The sequence below is a fragment of the Triturus cristatus genome, chromosome 8 (assembly GCF_964204655.1).
Source record: "Triturus cristatus chromosome 8, aTriCri1.1, whole genome shotgun sequence".
Taxonomy (NCBI): Eukaryota; Metazoa; Chordata; class Amphibia; order Caudata; family Salamandridae; genus Triturus; species Triturus cristatus.
In genome coordinates, this window is record NC_140591.1 from 1,055,258,629 (window position 1) to 1,055,279,704 (window position 21,076).

At 42.7% G+C, this 21,076-nt stretch overlaps 1 protein-coding gene across 1 annotated transcript in view; it reads left to right on the forward strand.

The window, feature by feature from the left end:
- The window catches only part of LOC146805371 (interleukin-18 receptor 1-like), a 366,176-nt gene that overhangs the window by 44,158 nt on the left and 300,942 nt on the right, over window positions 1-21,076 (forward strand). Inside the window, exon 2 of the mRNA XM_085622593.1 lies at window positions 12,879-13,134. Coding sequence (XP_085478719.1) covers window positions 12,879-13,134 — 256 coding nt within the window. The remainder of the gene's footprint in view (window positions 1-12,878; window positions 13,135-21,076) is intronic.

The window sequence follows — 21,076 nt, forward strand, 5'->3', positions numbered from 1 at the left end:
AATTTGTACTAACTTGCGTTAATCTGGATTTATTAAGCCATTCGTAGCCACGAAAGGTCGCTTTGCGTGGCTTCGTAAATCTCAAGCCCTTGCTTTGCCTTACAGCACATTGGGTGACACAAAGGCAATGTAAGAGCTTTGCAAATCTGTCCCTTAGAGTTTGTGATTTAGCATTATCTGAAACTACTAGCAGGTGTTGTTTCCTAAGAACCTATTTTTAGGGCTCTGCCTTCTTGCCTACACATTTGCAGTTACCCTTATAATGAGTTCCATTTCTTTAGAAATTTCTGTGTCTCTATATTCATATTAAATTTGCAGTTTAGTTGAATATTATTTTTAAAGTATTGCTTTATTTCTCTATCAATGAGTGTTTAATATAGTCTGGTATTTAATTGATACCTTTAATTACCCTATTAGGCAACAGTGACTATAAGTTAAGTGATGTCTTCAAAATGGCCATTTTTAGCCACGGAGGACCAGCTTCACATATCCGAATCTCTTTTGCAATGCTTGATCACTGAGGGTTCCATTCACTACCAGAAGCAGAACCAGAACCTTCTAGTACTTTAAAGTGGAAGTATCTTGTCTGAGAAAGTTTAGATGTATTTCGCCCCTGCAACAAAACCTGGAACACAATAGTGCCATAAAGGTTCTGGATGCTGACCCCAAAAAGACTGAAACACTTCTGGGTTGCGCATGTTTCCATTCAGTAGGGACATGATCTGGCAGTTGGGTCTGGATTGCTTCCATATGTGTTGGTCAAATACAGATTTACATGGGACTGCTCGCTCTCAGGTGTAGCACAGTGGTCAAAGTGGCCCAGACTAATTAACAAAGGCTGAAAATAATTCAGTTAATACACACCTCGTTTTTTGGGGTTTCCCACTGTGACCTTATAAGTGTGACTGGTATGCCTAGACGATGGTCCACTATCTCACTATGCCATAGAACCTGTGCTGCAACTCACTGATGAGGCCCAACCAGACAGAACGAGTCCTTGTGTTACCCTTCGGAGGGCCTGGATTGGAATGCAAGCCAGAGTAATTGCCTGTGGCTGAGACTACTTTAACCATTACAGCCACTGCATTTTTCTCATTGCATGGTGAGTGCATCATATCTCCACAAGCTTATGGAAGCAATAAGGTGCATGTGCCAACAGTAAAATCAGGCTTATGTAAAATGGGAGTTGCAGAGCTGCATCGGTGTGCTGACCTACTCCCAGCGCCTTCCATCCCAAAGCAATGCACATATTCAAGGAGAAATGTGAAATTTACTCTCATTCATTACAGTCTTAAATGTTAGGGAACAGTAGCAAAATCATAGATAAAAGAACCAGTTTACACATGTTGAGGACCTTTACATAAACATGTTACAGTAGTACACCAGGTCGCTATAGACTACAACCAACACCGATACTAAGAGATTGCCAAATCATCAAAATACTCAAAACAACATGTGGAGTAGAAAAAAAAAATGACATGCAATTGTATATTGCACGCTAGCTACAGATGGGCAAGGATGAGCGTGTAGGGGATGGCTCAAATAAAAGAATCACCAGACATGTTCAAAATGCGCAGAGTAAAACACTTGCCAGAAAACACATTTGAGTCCTTTATCCACTAGGAAAGGTTGTGACATGATGCTGTATCCCCGACCTGCACCATTCAGCCAAGGCAATACCCCCTGAGAGTCTGTGGGCCTGATTTAGAGTTTGTGAATGGCTACACCATCACAAACATGGTGGATACCCCATCCATTGTATTACAAGTGCTGTAGGATATAAAACACTTGTGATAAGGCAGACAGGAAATCCATCACTTTTGTGAAGGAGTAACCTGTCCACCATATTCTAATTCAGGTCCTATTTCACCATTAATAATGTCATTGACTTTCCTCTTATTCGGTATGAATGCCCACCAAGTGAACAATGTGGTCACAACTATTCACTGTAATCACTATCAGCGATTAAAGCATCCACACATGATTCCCAAATTCTCCTCACCCCTTTATCTTAGCAAAAGAAATTGCAGAGTAGAAGTGAATTTTGAAGAAGTTGTAAAAGTACAGCTGCAGCACCTGGAAACCACAACTGCCACACACTCATGCAGTTCAGCATGAAACACTCCAAGCAAACTGAATGCCAACATGCCCCGCTCACAATATCCTGCTCAACGAATATCAACACTGTCTGGAGTACACAGCAAGTCAATTTTGAATCAGTATGAACCAACACTGCTCAACTGCCACACCATAAGATTACACACAAGAAGCCAAGACATCTCTGCAAACAAATACTTAGTACAGCTCCAAAACCGATGTTGTCAAACCCTAATTCATTGCAGAAATTTACTGGTAAATGTAGCCTCAAGTTGAAAACAGAGCATCCACCTACGGCTAATATCTTGAGAAATGGATACTGCAAAAAAATATGAACTCAGACTGAAAGACAAGTATATACTTGTGACACAAAATGGATCAGATGCTGGCACCCAACAAGGCTTTTCTGGAGAAATAAAACTAAGGTGGGTATAAGTACCCCCAGACAAAGGATTACCCAGCAAGAGCTTGGACAAATATGCTTGTCTGAAACCATGGACGGCTTTAGGACAGTGTGACTGGTGCGGCTGCACTGGGCGCTGACCTAGAGCGGGCGCTGACCTCGGGTAGGGGGGCACTGTGTTTAGCAATAACTTATGATTGAAGAGATGAAGGGCACTTTTGCCCCATGGTAATGAGGGAATCCGAGGAGTCATTTTTGGGGTGTGGGGGCGCCAAATATTATTATGGCACTGGGCGCCACCATGACTGAAACGATTCAGAACGCTTAGACCATATGTAATTCTCTTGTTGCATGTAGTCCATAGGATCCACGCCACGGAGATCTGCATGAGACCAACTCTACTTCATAAGATATGCCTCGTACATAAGATGATTATCCACTAATGAAGGATATGATTACCTGAAATGCATTGGGAATTCAATTTTTTTGATTGGAAACACATTTCCTGTTCACTCCTCCTAGTGATTGTTTGAATGTCATGTGAAGATAACAGGCATCACAAATTTAATATCAACATCTTAAAACATTATCAAAATAAACAAAATATACCCATTGTGCAAATTTGGATTTTGGGAATTATTGTGGATCAGCTTCTGCTATGATACAGCTGTACACCCTGGCTTATGGTTGTTTGGATTGACACTCACAAACACGGAGTGTATGCCCATTAGCACTCTGAATAAGGGTTATTGATTGGTAGCCAGAACAGATCACAGGAAGTGTGTTCAGTCAGCAATCCATTCAATACTACAATTCCCTTGCCACGTCATAACAATGCAGAAACAGAAGCAACACCCATTAGTGAAATAATGTGCCACAATCTCTGAACCCAATCACATAGCAGGAGGGTCATTGCTCAACTCAAACACTTATATTCAGCAACTGGGTAGGTGGGCCAAGACCAGAACAAGCCAACTGTCTTCAAGATGCACAGCCAAAGGTCACATTTTAATGGCTAGTGAGTTCACACATGAACAGACCCAAAGAATTGACATATTAATAACAATAGCTATAGGTGAGATGAAAGTTTGAGCATGATTACAAATGGGACAGATTTTCCCCACACCCAGAGTTACCTTTGCCAGGTTTCCAATACTGCAGTGGCATTTCAACTGCCAACCCACCACCCTGAACCCCAATGACATCTACCAACCAGCGAACATAAGCCAAAATATTACCACCTGGTCTTTGCTCACCCTTGTGACCATCTGAGCCATTATGTCCTCCATCCACTCCAGGGCACCCACTGACCTCTGCCCCCCCCACATGTACAACCCCGCAACAAACCCAATCAGCACACAACTCACCAGCATCCTCAACACCTCCATCTCTGCAGCAACCTTCCCGGACAGATGGAAACACGCAGACGTCCGACCAATCCTACAGAAAGACTCTACTGACCCCAGTGATCTAAAAAATTATCGTCCGACCTCCCAACTCTCCTACCCGGCCAAAGTACTCAAGAAAGCCATCAACCAGCAGCTCACCGAATGTTTGGAACAAAAACACCTACTAAATGCCTCACAATCAGGATTCCGTGCCAACCACAGCACTGTGACTGCATTGATTGCTGACACAGACATCAGAACACTCCTCGACCCCAGAGAAATTGTGTCCCTGATCCTCATCAACCTCTCTATGGCGTTCAACACCATTTCCTACAATACCCTCATCAGCAGACTCTACAACATAGGTATACAGCAAGACACCCTCAAGTGGATTGTCTTCCTCCCTACAGGACGTGCACAGAGTATCCGACTGCCTCCCTTCACCTCCGCCCTAAAAATATCATATGCGGCGTACCACAAGGATCATCCCTCAGCCTCACCCTGTTCAACATCAACATGACCGCCCCCTCACAGATGTCAAATCCTCTGGACTCAACATAATCTCCTAAGCATACAATACTCAACTAATCCTCTCCATCACGGACGACCCCTCCAACGCCAAAACAAACTTCTGCAACGTCATGACCAACATAGCCAAATGGATGAGTGACAACTGCCTCCAACTCAACTTCAACAACATTGAAGCACTGATCTTCAGGCAGATCACCTCCACATGGGGCCACAGATGGTGGCCTGCAGGACTCGGGCCTACACCCACAAAGACTGACCATGCAAGCAACCTTGGCATCATCCTTGACAGCCAACTGACCATGAAATGACAAGTCAATGAGGCCTCCTGCTTTTACACACTTCACATGCTCCACAAAATCTTCAGATGGATCCCAACCAACACCAGAAAGACCGTCACGCAGACCCTCATCATCAGCTGTCTTGACTATGGCTACATCCTCTACGCCAGTATCTACACCCAGCTTCTCAAAACACTCCAGACCATACAGAACTCTGCAGCCAGACTCATCCTGAACCTCCCCAAATGCTCCCACATTGCCCACCTCCTGAAAGAGACATTCACTGGCTCCCCATCCAGAGGAGAGGCCAGTTTAAGATCCTCACACATGCCTACAAAGCTCTCCATGACCTAGGACCTGCCTACATCAACCATTGACTGACCTTCCACCAACCCTCTAGACACCTACGCTGCTCTTCACTCGCCCTGCACACAGACCTCGCATCCGTCACAGCCACAGCGGTGGCTGCTCCTTCTCTGATATCTCTGCCAAGACCTGGGACAACCTTCCCCTCCAGCTACGAACAGCCCCCTCGCTAGCAGACTTCAGAAAGAGACACATCGCCCAGATACTCCTAGGGGTGACAGTCCTGCGATTTACACATGCTGATTGATTGATTGATTGATTGATTGATTGATTGATTGATTGATTGATTGACTGATTTTTAATCCCAGCTATTATGAGTTGGACCTTGAGGGTCCACTAAGAAATGTGGAATAATCAGGGGAATTGGTAATTATGGGTTCTGATCCCCCTGTAATTTTTTGTTTTACCTCTGACTTCCACTCAAGTATTTCAACTTATTTCAGTAGCCAAAACTGCTGTTAATGGCCCCCTCAGAATTAGGAGCCCACTCTTAATGAGGCCCTTAACAAGTAAAGGTAATTGTTGAGGTGTTTGGGAACAAGATGGGTGCTATGGTATTGCACATATATGCACATGCATATGCAGACCGTCTCAAAGTCTGTCTGATATGTCTGTTTGAAGATAGCTGAAACAAAGAGATCATAGACTTGAATCCATATACATAACTTTTACTACAAAGAACATGAATACCGCCACATGTTCTTACCATAAATGATTCTTTTTGCCTAAAACCTGATGACACACATGGTATATCTGCAAAAATTGAGCAAGAAAATATTGTGACAGGAATGTCTTTTCACTTGCAAAATGGGACAGAATGGGGGCAAAACCAGCTTCACGTATGTACAATTTGCAAAACATGCATCCTGTCCTCACTATATCTCCTCCCAATTAATGTACCACATACAAACTTCAGAAATGTGTACAGCCGTGTCTGTCCGATAACCCATCATGGGACCTGAGAACTGTAAATGAGAAACATATATACCACTTTGTGTTTGTTTGTTTGCATTCATATAAGGGAGCTATTGGGATCTAGTGTTAAAGGACATCGATCTAATGGGATGTATGTGTTTTAAATGCAGCCAGACTACATTACCACGCAATGTTGTAAATGTGCTATTACATGCAAGTACCAACAAAGCTTTAAAAGATATTTGCACATGTTAATGTGCGTACGAACTATAAGATATGGAGTCCTCTTTGAATGGCATTCTTGTCTTGTTTTTGTAAATATTAACAGAAAGATTTAGATTTAGTGAATAATGCACAAGTGAGAGTTAAGGAAGGTGGATTTAAAGGTCCTGCATGAGTGTGCCAATTTGCTCGATTCTTGGGGGATAATTAGAGGATTTCACTAGGCTCTTCTGGGTCAGAGACGATGGGCAGATGGATTAGAGAGCTGGTTTAGTGATAATTAAAACAACTCTTCCTACATGTAGATGTACTTATGGCCCACGTATGCTCAATTAGAAAGTCTCTGGATTTCGAAAGTTGATTTTATGATGTATGGATTCTGTTAATGCAAGTTCTTAAGCTGATGAGTGTCTTCTTAAGTGCCAATTTGTTTTGCAAATGAAAAAGAGATTTAGGCCTACCTGTATCCTACCATTTTCCTGCTACTGTATCTACATGTTCTACATGATCTTACCGAATTCTTGTCTAAGAACCCAGCCCCTCCATATCTGGCATCCACTTTCCTTCTGCCCCCATCAGTGTTTTATTTTCTAGCCTGCCAGTCTCCCCAGTCAAGATACTTGTCTCATTTGTATAGTATGTTATTGTATTGTGTGTATTCAATCCAAATCCCTTAGGAGGCCTAAAGCTACTTGTTGGTGGTCCAACATGTTTATTCATATATATCGCTTGATAGCCGTATGGAAGCAGTACTTGATAGTCCTGGGGAAGTAGTAAATCTTTCTGATTTGTTTTTCTTTCCTGGGCACATTTCAGAGTTGCATGGTTGAAAGATGTTGATTGTAGTTTGGCCGGTATGGAACTTTTTGGGGGAAGTGAATGATGTTTGAATAGGCTGATGGAAGCAGGTCAGATCTGATACTGCTGCCCTTACTTACCAACTTTAGGGTGGACAGTATCTAGACCTGATCCCCATTAATGTGCATATGTTGTGTACATTAGCTTATGCCACTTAGTAGCTTTAAAGGCCTATATGGAGGCACCAATAGCCACTAAGGGACCACTATTTGGAGTCCACCCAGATGTGACAAAGGAGCGGATTACTGGAAGCACTTTTGAGCAACCAAGGGAGTACTATATGGAACCAGCCCAAGAGAGACAGAGGATCAGCTCTTTAGAAGATTTGTTAAGTCTGCAGGGTATAATAGTAAGATTAACCAAAGTTGACAAAGCACCCTTCACCATTTGGAGGCAACCAACTATTTTGAAACACTGTTAAGCCACTAAGGAGAGCGGTATGGCGTCAACAAAAGGGTGACAGATGGTCAATCCACTATAGGAGCTGTTAAACTACTAAGTAATGCTGTATGGAGTCCACCCAAGAGTGACAAAGGATCATCTGAAATTGGATGCCTCTTAATCCACCAAGGGAAAGCAATATAGAATTTGCTTAGGAGTGCAAAAGGGTCCATCATTTGATATGCTGTTAGGTCAGCCAGGAAAGTACTAAACAAAATCCACTCAGGATCAACAGATGACTAGAACGCTGAAGGTGCTGTTAATCCACCAAAGGAGTGCTCCATTAAGTCTACCCAGGAACAACAAGGGACCAGCCAATTGGATGAACTGTTAAGCCAGCCTGATATTATAAGAAGTGCACCAAGATTCATCAAAAGACCCAAATTGAAGGTTCTGTTAAACCATTGAGGAAGTACTTTATGGAGCCTGCTCAGGGGCAACACAGCAACCAACCTACAGAAGGCATTGTTGCACTACAAAGAGTTGCCATGTGGAGACTGTCCAGGATCAACAGAAGGAGCACCCTGTAGGAGGCACTGTTCAACCACCAAGGAAGTACCCTTAGAGACAACTAATTATTAGCAGGGGGACCAACCCACAGTTAAAACTGTTATCCCACATAGGGACTACTGCCTAGAGGAATCTTAACAGTGACACACGGACCAACCCACAGAAGGCACTATTAAATTCCCTTACATGCCCTAATTGGCCAAAACAAAACAGAGGCAACAGAGAGGCACCAATAGCGCTTTCATCCTTCATCAAAAGTCTTGGACTGAATGCCCTGATCAGAGAACTTAAGCCAATAAGCCAGCCAACAATGGTCTATAGGAGTCATATGATTGGGCCGATAGCCAGCGGGCAAGCTGGAACCTACAAATCAACCAATGCTGTCTTCAAATCATGGATGAGGTGAATTTGGTTCTTGTGTGTGGACAGTAAAATAACTTGTTGAAGTGTATGTTCTGTGACGCATATACGCCCTTTGATAAATGTTAGGATAGGAGATCAGTCTGTGGGTTTTCAGATCCTGATGGGAGCTATGACTGCATGCATGCCTGAACTGTTCACTTGACTTTGAGATCAAATAATATAATTCACACTATGTTCTCATTTCTTCATAACTTTTTCAATTGTTAGACAGCTCCTAATTTTAGGATACGGATAGGATGAAGAATGAAATATGGAGTTTTGTAGTGGGATCATCATAGGGTGGCAGATCTTATATTATATGACTTAGGTCCAGATGTACAAAATACTTTGCCTTTCCTAAATAGAGACTCCTTTGAAATCACTATTTAGGAAATGCAAAATTGTATGTATGAAATTACCGATTTCCTAATAGCGATTCCTACAGAGTGGGAATCGCTATTATAAAATCGCAGTTGGGAAATCCCATGCCATTCGTACCAATGGGACAGTTTTGTATTTCCAAAATAGAGATTTTCTATTAGAAAAATCTCTATTTTGGAAATGCTAAACCAAGGCTGGCTATAGGCATAAGGCCTCCCGTACTGCACCCCCAAAATAGTGGTGCACATGTAGAGCATACATATGCCCTAGGGGAATGTGTTCGCTCTATTGCACTTTATTGGGTGCTTTTTTTTCAAATTGCACATGGTTGCCATAGACTTTGAGTCAATGTTATTTGCATTTCTTAAATGCTCATTTTGCATTTAGGAAATGCTTTTTACATGTGCTAAGAAATCGCAAATAGGAAATCCCTATTTGCGATTTCCTGTAGGAAATCACGAAACGCGATATCAACTGGGCAGAAATTGCATTTTGCAATTCTGTAAAGGCCTTTGTACATAGGAAAAGGCTGTTTTGCATTTTTTGATGGCCCGAAATTGCGATTCGGTCCGTTAAGAAATGCAAAAGGCCTTTGTACATCTGGCACATTGTCTGTAGTAGGAGAAGCCAGAACCTGCATGCAAACACATACATATTATCCTGCTTGCTACAAGAGAACGATGTTCCACAAGTATTCCACCACCTATCTCCTTGATCTGCAAGTGAGCATTAGGAGCAACCAGTTGTCCACTGCGGTCATCACTACCTCACATCTCTGTTACAATAGAAAGAGCACACTTGGTTCTCACTAACCTCAGTCAGGTATTTCACTGGTCTGTGGAGCTTATTTCTCCATCATCCGTTCACAGCTGATTGTGTTGGGTTGGTCTGACTGATTCCTTTCCTTCTCATGGGGGTCCTCACAAGATGCAGCCATCAGAAATCTTGATCTCCTTCCTACTCTAGTTCCACCAAGATTAAGTAGTGGCAGTCTGTAAATGAACCCTCCTCCTTCTGATTTCTCTTTGATGTGGGGACCAGTCTCTCTGTTCACCTAGCCATTAGCAGTAGCAGCTCCCTTTCTAAACAAGTGGTGGGGTGGGGGAGGGGAATATCAGGAATATCATAAATAAAAATAAAACACTTACCTGCTGTTGTGCTGCCAGCCGCCATCTCTGGATTCTTTGACTCGGGGTACCTGCACACTGTGCAGGCTCCTATATGCCAATCAAGATGCTGCTCTCAGCAGAGCAGCGCCGTGATTGGCTTGAGCTTTCTTTTATGGTCCATAGTGACCGAAATAAAGATTTTGATGATGATGATGATTGGCCTGAGCAGGCTTGTTTAATGCTCGTTCAGGTCCTAGGAGTCTGTGCCTCTACTCCACCCAGTGGTACAACACAGCTCGGGTGGAGAAAGATCAAAGTGCACATGACGATTTGGAGGCCATTATACAGCCGGCTATACCGTCATGCACACTTTACAGTGTGCACTACTCCTCCTCCTGCACTCCTCATGGCCCTGCACAGACTTGGCTGCCTGCAGCAGAAAGAAAAATGAAATGATAAAATGGTTTTATTGTCATTTTATTTTCTCCGGTTCTGTCTGCTGCCTGGCACTCAGCAGGGGGGGCAACGCTCCACCGCCATAGCAGAGGAGCCGTCACTGGCCATTAGTAGCAAGATTCTGAAAACTAGATATAAGAACAGATTTCCTAGGAATCAAAATTATTTGGTACTGACTAATGCATATCGTAATATTTTTAAAACATGAAGGTTTCTACTGTTTGGCACATACATTTACATTCCTTAATCTATCAAATTCTCATCACCTTTATTCCTTTACAATGTTGCATAATGGCATTAGGTTAATGCAGGGTCCTCCACTCAGCAGCAACTTATAAAATAACACTATATCCCAACTCATGGAGATACCCATAACTATTTTTTCTCACATAAAGAGATGTGGTGGGGGGGAAATAAACCCCTTGAGAGGATTTGAGGGGTAAATGTGTGTGACTGTTCAGCCCAAGTTTTGGTGTCAGGAACTGAAAAATCCTGTGTGTGGACATTAAACAACACCAGGATTTGGCTCAAGGAGTCAAGATGAAGCATCAATAAGCCAAACCAATTGAAAAATTTCTTGTTTTATGTACAATAAATATTCTCACCCTCAAGCAGTCCTATTTCCATAGGACTGCCTGAGTGAATGACTATATTCTTAGATTAGATTTATAACTTGATGACAAGGTCTACACAGCCACATTACACTAAAATGCTACTACTGGAGGGAATATAGAGGGTTATGGGCCGTTTTATCGAAATTGTGCACAACACTACACTTGTGAGCACTGACGTATTGGATTGCAATGAGCAAGAGTGGCAGTGTTGATATATAAACGTCATTATTCCAATCATGGAGGATGGGAGGATGCCCAGTAAAACAGGTTTATGGGAAAAATATGTTGTCTATAGTTTATATATAGGTTTCACTTAAATTACACAGGTATTATTTAAACAGACATTTTGGGGCTGATTACGATGGCGGATGGACTTCAGTCCATCCGCCATCGTTTCAAGGATTGGGACCACCCGATTACTAGGCAATGGTCCCACAGGGCTAAATATAATGCGACTGCCACTGTGGCGGTCGCATTGACCAAGTTTTGTATTGCGGCGTGTGCTGCGCTCTGCAGCACCCGCAGCAATACAAAACAGAGACCCCCATACATATCCCTGCACTACGTGGCAGGCACCATGCGATGCCTGCCACATGGTGCAGGGATATGTAGGTGGGCACCATAGATGTCCCCCAGGTCCTGTGTCTGTGGGCCAGGGGTGAAGGGGGCCCGCTACGGGCCCCCATTGTCCCTTTCTGCCAGCTTTTCCGAAAGGCTGGCAGGTAAGGGACATCATAATCCCTACGGCGGTGCCTGGTAGGCACCGCCAGCATTGTAGGGACTACAAGACCCTCCGATCGACCGACGGACTCCTTGAGCCTATCTGATCAGTGGCGGTCGGTCTTTTTTTACCGCCACACAGCCGCCTGCCATCTAAATGTGGCGGCCAGAAAACTTCATTAAAATGGCAGTTAGACCTCCACCAACGTTTTCCCCGCCATTGTGAACAGCCCCTTTGTTCTTAAACAACCTCATTCAAAAATGTCTGTACACTTCCTCTTAGTGTGGCTACTATTTCCATCTCACAAGTCTTCTGTTTCTGTGCTCCTGGTTATTTATACTGCACTGCAAGCAACAATGATTTGATCTCTTCGGACTTTTTAATACAACTCAACAAGAGAAGTCACATTCTTATAATAGAGTATAAAGATTAATGGAGAATTGGGCTTCATTAAGGGTTTTTTTGGACTGGACGGCCTCCAAAACCACAACTGATTAAGAGCATATGGAGACCCTACATTCTCCATTAATGATCAGCAATGGAACAATGGAAACCAGTCTCCTATTGGTCTGCTGCCCCTGGTGCATCGAGAGGTCAGGTCGATTTAGCACTGACCTGCCTATGCAGGTTTTCCTTGCACGTGTTTGCTTTCTCCAAGCACAGCTATACATTTCTCTGCTTATACGCACAGCTGCGTATTCATTTGTGTCGCACGCTCTCCTGGTTGTCAGGGTCAGGCTCGGACTGTTTTTTTCCAATGGGTATTTGCTCAGTAGGCAGGAGCCACTGGAGGTTGGATTTTAAGGCAGAGAAACGCTGTTGGCACCTCTGTCCATTCCTTCAGCTTCCCTGCCAAATTACAGCAGGCAGGACAGTGGGGGGAGGGAACTTAGTAGTTATAGAGAGGAAAGAGAGAGAGGAGAAGAGGGAGGTTAGCGAGAGAGCTGCCATAGGAGAGTGGTAACAGGGCTGGTTTGAAAATGTTTGCCAGACTGGATTTGTTGCCGAGTCCAGCTCTGGTCAGGGTGAGAACTATCATCAGAAATGGAGCACAACATAAATTTATCCTGCAAAAAGTGAGCGGTCTGCCCAAAGGGCTCAGTGGACCACCCCAAGGATATCAACTGACTTTCATAGTTCACAGCTTTCCAACAAGTAAATGACCCGTCTGTCTTTTTTTTCACAGGTGTCACGGACTACACCCCTTCAACCTGTGTTCTTGAGGGAGAACATACTCTTTTGAAGTGCCCGTCCTTCAGCTCAACAATTCCTCAAAATTCTCAAAACAGCAATTATACTGTGAAGTGGTTCAGAATCAGTGGACATGATGAATCAAAGAGGCAGATCCTCAAAACAAGCCGCAGACTTGTTTTTAACGGGCCAGCTCTTGAATTTTGGCCCACGGAGGTGAACGATACTGGGAAGTATCTATGTTTTTATGGGTAAGTAGGAGATCACCGCGAAGTAACATTCAGCGCTATTGAAAACTTTCCTGTTCAGAATATGGTTATAAGAGACCATTGATGAAGTTTACTGGGCAACTTTGTAAAAAACATAGGGGCATATTGATTACAAAGTGGTGAAGTGCATCATTAACCTTCTTGGCTTAACGCTGCGCTCCGCCACTTCAGAAACGCAGGGCTGCACCATATTTATAACAACAACGCAAGCACCCTTAGACCATAGTTCAAGGATGTCTGTGTTGAGGGGAAGATTGTTTATGTGCAGGAAGGTGTCCCTTCCTGCACATAAACAATCTTTAAATGGCATTTTGTAATTTCTATGTGTGCTGCTTAATTCAGCTCACATAAAAGTTGCAGAACATTATTTTTTTATTGATTGTTTATGTGTGGGAAGGGTCACCTTCCTGCACATAAACAACAAATGACCTTTTGCTGGTTCTATGTGGGCCGCACAAGGCAACCCACATAGAAACTGCAAAAACAAGGAGAAATGAAACATTTCTACTCGTTGCGCCTGTTTAAGACCAGGTTTTCCCTGCTTTTAATTTTGGCACTGCCCCATATTTGCGCTGGCCTTGTAAATATGGGGCAGCATTAAAATCAATGGGTGTTGCGGTTGAACGCCAACCGCAACACCCACTGTCGGGGTTTTCACGTATGTATAGCGTGAAAGGGGGCCTTGTTCGCAAGGCAACATTAAGCCACATTACGTGGCTTAACGCTGCCTTGTGAATAAGTTGAAGCCCATATTGCCACTACGACGTCCTCAAAAGGGACTTTGTGTTGGCGATAGGGGCTTGTAAATATGCCCCATGGTTTTAAAATTTGTACCAAGTAACAACAGTACCAACACATGTCTGTGTCATGAGGATGGCTGTTAGAATGATTGCTGATAGAACACGATTCAAGCTCTCATTTCTTTTACTAAAAAACTTGACCATTCTCAGACCACTTACTTAATAAAGAAAATGATTACCATTACCCTTACATATCATGCTTTCTATCCCAGGGATGAAGCGTTACCCAAGAATGACACAGACTGCAACTGGCTACTCATTCATGTTTTTCGATAGCTCAATCAAGGCCGCTGCTACAGGAGGGGACAATTAGGGAACCTGGCCCCTACCAGAGCTAAGTATATCAGTCAGTAGGAACTCTAATTAGGGTTACATCTAAGGTCCCATTTCCAATTTTATTTGGTTGCTATTTCTCAATTTCTTAAGGTCGCTCTCAAAACATGCTAAACAAATCATTTCCAAAATGTGTCTGGGCTAATATAAATTTGTTTGGCTAATCGAGGTAATATCAGACTGTTGTGAGGTGTGGGAAGTGCCACAGACAATTGATTCCTACTCCACTTTCTATAGGTCCAAATTGGTAAGTGATAATTCGCATAGTAATGTTAAACGCATTTTAACTTAATATGGAAAATGCTACTGCTGATTTGAGCTTTTACTTAAAAGTTATGCTTTTTGTGCAAGCCACTGTTGAAAAAGCTCTAAAAAACTTCAGACACAGTAGTCCCTACATTTCTTCTCTTAATTGGCAGAAACATTTGCAGGAGAGGCAGGTGGCACCAGGTGCGACAATCATTTTTGGCGCCCCCCCAACCCCATGACCGCCTCCTCAGATTCTCTCACTACCACAGGGTAAAAGTGCCCCTCATCTCTCCATCAATGAGTTATTGCTATACACAGCACCCCTCCTGAGGTCAGCGCCCCCTCCACAGGTTAGCGCCAAGTGCGGCACTGACCTAAAGGCGGCCCTGAGGAGAGGGTCTTGCCCTTAGAGCCTGTGTGTTAAACATACTTTTTCAACTGAATCTTCCATAGCGAATATCTCATTGAAGGGCGCTAGGTAATAGTTCCTCTGTCAAAAATGGGTATTTCTTTTTCCCCTTCATCATTTATGGATGGGAACTGATGACTTTCTGCTGGTGGAGAATCAGTGAGCTGTACCATTCAAAACACAATACCAGGGAGGCATCTGCCACAGGATCACCAGCGTAATGTTGTCAGAAGGCATCCAGCACTCTTTTTCATGCTTGGGACTCCATACAAGCCACTATTATTGTGGACAACAAAAAAGAGCAATGTCCCCCTGAGGAGCCTCAAGAAAGCTACCAGCACGTACGTGGTATTGATTTGTTTTCAAAACTGACCCGCTACTGAGTAGATTTTTAAAAAAACAAAAAACAATTAGGAAAAATGCTAATCTGTCCATTATGTCGTCATTATATGGCAGGCATAAGGCATTGTGCAATTTTTAGTCAAAAGCGTTCCTTCCTTGTTGATAGAAGCACTACGTCAACCATGTTGACAGAAGCATTTTTGGAGAAAAAATCCCACTCGTACAGCAGAAATCTTTAACTAGGACAGGCCGGTCACTGAAGGCCTGAAGAGATGGGGCCCCCATCTCCCTAGTGGTCTGTTGTCTCAATCACCAAAAATAAAAAGCGGCCCTAAGGGTTTTCCACATAGGTCCTCCAAATATAAACTTGGGCTTCAAGACTTTTGAATCTTTCATGTTTAGTGAACCTAAGTTTTAAATAGACACTACAACAAAGTCTTAGTACCTTCTGCAGATTGGGATCTTTGCCAATTTTTCAACCCATTGGCAGCATTCCAGGGCTCCTCATCAAGCCAAGGAAGAATGGTAATGCACCCTCAAGGAACTAAAAGCAAACAAAGGGCACCTGTAAGTTTAAAGAAATGCAAACGGTGTCCACTGTCCACCAGGAGGAGGTAACTGAATGACATACTTGAGCAAAATAATGTCCCAGGTTCCGAGAAGTAAAAAAGACTTTATTCAAAAGAGTTTATCATGCTACATCTCAAATCCACTCATTTTGTGCCTTATAAAGAGGACCATTAAAATGATGCGATTGTGTGGCTGTGTTTTTTTGTGCATAATTAGGGATTTGCCGCATTTGCCTCGTATTCCATCATCTTCTGCAGCATAATCCACTTATTTTAACAAATAAAATAGTTTCCGGCTCAAACGGATCCAAGGTTGCTAAAAATCTGGTGACATGTTCTTGCACAGGGGAAGGCCCTCCATAAAGGTTGACTGCTCATCTTGCCTTTGGAAGCTGCTATATTTGGTTGTTAGACTACTACTATTGCAGTGAAATCTTTGTGCAGACATTATAAAATGTATGGAACAGTGAAATAATACTATAGCAAAATGTACCGCTTTACGCCGCACAATTTGCCTTTTCTTGCTGCATAATTTAGTCAGCCATGCTGCATAATTTGGTCCACCCATGCTACTACATAATTCCATAGGCCCTACTTATAAATGGTGGCAAATGTGGTCAATTATTACCACATCTCATTTTTTATCTCTACATCTCCAGCTTTCATTGCACATCTGTATGCGTCCTGTGGAAAGTGATCCGGTGGATATTGCTACCAAAAGATGAAAGAAGAGTCAAGCCCTGCATGGCTGCTACGCGGATGTATCTTTGGTTGAAAACAAAGCACACTGTGTGGTTTACTTCACTTACCAAAATACAGCCACCTGCGTCTTTGTTTGGCTTACCTCAGGGCAACTGTTGCTGGCACAGATGCATATAGAGTCAGGAGTGCATTCCTCTGTACACAAAAACAAAGAAAATACACAGTATTAAAAAGTTATATTGTCAGTGAATGAGCAGATGCAGCATTCTATGTGGAACACTACCTGATTGTTAGGGTGTTCACGGTCACAGTGTTAATAAATTGTAGATTTTGGGATCAGTCAAGGGATTTCCATGTAACTGGAATATTCTTGTCCCATTTCTATTTAGGAAGTGGGTAATACATTATGTAATTAGGTGTAGTATCAAGTACCACAGCAATATTTCACCAAGGTATTAAAATCGATTGCATTATTGAAACCAAGCACAATACAAAAGAGAGTTAGCCAGTGTGGCCACATTATACCATCCTGGTTAGTCAATCAGGCCATGTTGTGTAGAAACCAGCTTGTCACTCAAATTGATTTCTCAGTCCATGCACTGCTGTTGAAGGAGTCAGGAGGCAGACAAATGCGCCTAAAAGCCAATAGCATGATGGTGAAGAGGAAATATTCCACTGCGTTGATCCAAACTGTTAATGACACTTATGAAAAATAAATAAATTAACTTTTATCATTTTCAGCCTTTTTGTCTCTGGATTAAACACAGTTGTGTAAATCCTCAAATGAAAACTGCAACAATCTTATCAACGTAACATCTGATCGAGGATCACTACAGTAGCATTATACAACTTGGACATTTAGTACTGCAAGGGAGTTACAATACTACAGCATCTGGTCACTCTATAGAGTCCATTAAATTCATTAGTCAATTATTATTTATCAAGGTATCTTCATATACCTGCAGTGCAGTATTGCAGTTGAATCAAAGTAAATAAGGCATACCATAATTGTGAACAACATGTAACCACCTAGATTTCAGTGTAGAACAGAAATCAATTCAGTTATTATTCAAGGTTCAAATTTATTATTTCACTGAAGTTAATGCAAAAGAAATGTAACAATGATCTTGGCAATAATTACGACTCAATGAAACATTTTTGTGTTTATATAATTTGATTAATACAAATTAAAAAAAATAGCTGAAGGGGAGCCACGCATCCCTTGGTTTAACCAGTAGGTATATTTAGGTAGAGTAAGTTCCCATCAGTTCTTGATAGTATGTCAAATAATGTAGCCAGTCTTTCAATCAAATGAGGGTCCTTCACACTAATGAATGAACAGTCTGCATTTAGTCAAGACGATGCTAGAGCCACAAACTTTCTAGCTCAATATGACAGACAGCAGGGACAGCGGCATAATGCTTTATGCCATTTTAGCCAGTTCCTCTATCGCTCACACCTCGGGGCAGTTCCATCTGAAGAGGAGAAAGTCTTCGGCACCACCATCACAACACTGACAACAGATATGCCCATCCCTATCGAGTTTACAAATCGGCTCGGTGTGTGGTCCAATCTGTGAAGAAACTTGAATTGTTTTAATTCATGTTGACTACTTATTCCTTAACTTCCCTCTTCTGCCTACAATAGGAGCCTCTGCAGGCGTCTGACATGCCCCAGGCCTGTTTTCCATCATGCTTTCTCCCTCAGTGTCCCACTCAATCTCATCTATTGAGCCTCTGTGTAAAAGAAGGACACAGGTTTCTTATCTCTCTCAGTGTCACCTCATTGATCTTTGAAGTACTGCAGGGACATAAATCTCCTTTCTAGGAACGGGTCTCCAAGAGTCACCAGTTGCAGTACAGTGAATATGTTTTTGGTCCCCACCTCACTTATCAGTGGAATCCGTGGGCAAGTGGTATCATCGGTGAGTGTAGGCCATTCACCCAAACATGTTGGCTAATTCCTACTAGGAAACATCATGGTTTTAATTTCAGATCTCTCTGTCAGTGGCATATCCCAGAATGTCATTCTTAAACCCTTCAGTGCCACGCCCTTTCCCCCTCCTGTGCCGGGCGTTGTATTAGTGGGTGGGGTTCATGACGAGATAGTCTCGTCATGGGCACAGCGCAACCGTGCTCCATGACGAGACTACCTCGTCATGGGCACAGAAGAGGTTAAAGTATCTCTTTTGACCATCAGGCCTCAGTTACCTGAAGTTTGTAGCTTGTCTCAGTTCTAGATCCGTATTTGCTGAATTGCTTCTATGCAACTAGTGTAGGAACCTCCCTTAGACGTAATAAGATGCTTAGACACAGAAGTTCCATGAAACAATTGCAGGTTTAATCCAAGTAAGAGGACCCATCCAATCACACATCCAACTCAACAGCAATTCAGTTGCTTTCTCCCAACCGCCCCTGGTCCCAGAACCCACCTTTAAATCAACACATTCTATAACCAAGGTAACAGTCTGAGCATCCCTACATCATAAAGACAAGCTAGAGAATCCAGATGACATAAGCTAGACATTGCTATGACAACCAGGATCCCACACACCTCCCTCCGATAAAACAAAACAAAAAAAAACAAAAGAAAACATAAATTTACAAGAGCTTCAAAACATTTCCCAACAAGAAACCCAACACCTTAGGAAACGTAGTCTTTTAAGTAATCAGGTTTTTTTGGAACCCTAGAAGATCTGCGTGAGGACTCAGAGAAATCAATGTCCTTTCTTAAAGTTTTCTCTGAATTCACATACAAATCAGAGCACACACAAACTCTACCCAAGTTCCAAATCCTATGGTCATTAGTTCGAACAGCATTATTGAAAACCTTAACAACATGCAAAGGTTTGGAGAAACTTACTTTAGAACCTGGAAGCCTAACAACAACAACATCCCCAACCTTAACCTTTGTATGCTTGGTGGATTTTCTCAAATCAAAGTTTTCCTTCCTGTAACGACACTTGTTCTCCTCTCTTACTCTCCACTCTTCCTTGTTCTTTACAACAGAAGAACCACACACCGAAACTCCCAACCGTCGAACCCAAGAAGGTTCAACCTGGGTGCAAGGATCCCTTCCCTTAAAAAGAACAAAAGGAGACTGACCCGTTGAACTGTGTGGGGTCATTCTATACTCCTCAATCTTCTTTAAAACCTGTTCCTTCCAGTTTTTCCCAGAGCTTTTAGCTAAAGAGATCGTCTCCTTAATCACCCTATTAAACCTCTCAACCATCCCATTGGTTTCCGGGTGATACAATGAACATTTCTTGTGTGCAATGCCTCTTTCCTTAAGAAACTTCTCCATTTCTCTAGAAACCAGTTGAACCCCATTATCAGTTAGAATTGACTCAGGGAATCCCTCTCTACCCATTTCAAGAAACCGAATCACATGGACAGTCTCTATTCCTGACGTGAACTGTATTTCAGGCCACCTTGAAAATAAGTCCAATAACACAAAAATATAATTCTGTTGACCGTTGTAATGAATGGGACCCACAATATCCAGAGCCACCTCCTTCCACGGACCACTAGGTAGCTCCCTTATAACCATGGGCTGAACTCTAACAACTTTTGACTTTCCACCCGCAGCACACACCGAACAATCTCTAACAACTCTCTCAATGAGCAAATCCATACCGGGCCACCAATAAGAAGAGCGAAGACGCTCCTTGATCCTAGACATGCCTGAATGCAACTCATGTGCCATATCAACCAACATTTTCCTTAATTCCAAAGGAGGTACTAACCGTGTGCCACGTAGCAAAATACCATTAGTCACACCCAATTCATCCTTCACACCCCAAAACTTCAAAGCTTCAACTGACCCAGTTTTTTTTTTACACCACCCTCTCTGAATCAAATCCATCACTTCAGCTAGAACAGGATCCCGAGTTAAACTCTCCCGCCATTGAGCTTCATCTATAATACCATCATTGACCAGACAGACATGTGAATCTCCCTCAGCCCAATCATCAGTTTCTTCCTCATCACTACAACCACCAACCAGCCTAGAAAGAGCATCTGCCACTGTGTTATCAACACCAGGAATGTATCTTATCTGAAAGTCATACTCCTGAAGAGCTATGACCCACTTACTGATTCTCCCAGAAACTTGGTCAATACCCTTCTTATCAAAAATCTCACACAGTGGCTTATGATCCGATTTAACAATAAATTTGGTTCCCCATAAAAACTTCTTCAATTTCCTGATAACCCAAAAAACCGCAAGCGCTTCACGCTCAATAACAGAATAACGTGATTCCGCATCCTTAAGGCCTCTCGAAATAAAAGTCACTGTTTCCAAACCATTCTCACCCTCCTGCTGCAACACCGCACCCAACCCTTTTACACTAGCATCAGTAGTTACCACAGATGCTCTGGATGAACAAAACCCTTTAAGATTAGGCGCATTATTCAGTTTTTCCTTTATCCCAAGAAATTCCTCATCACACTCCCGAGACCAATTGAATTCTACACCTCTCTTCAACAGTGCTCTCATGTTTGAGCAATGTTCAGCAAACC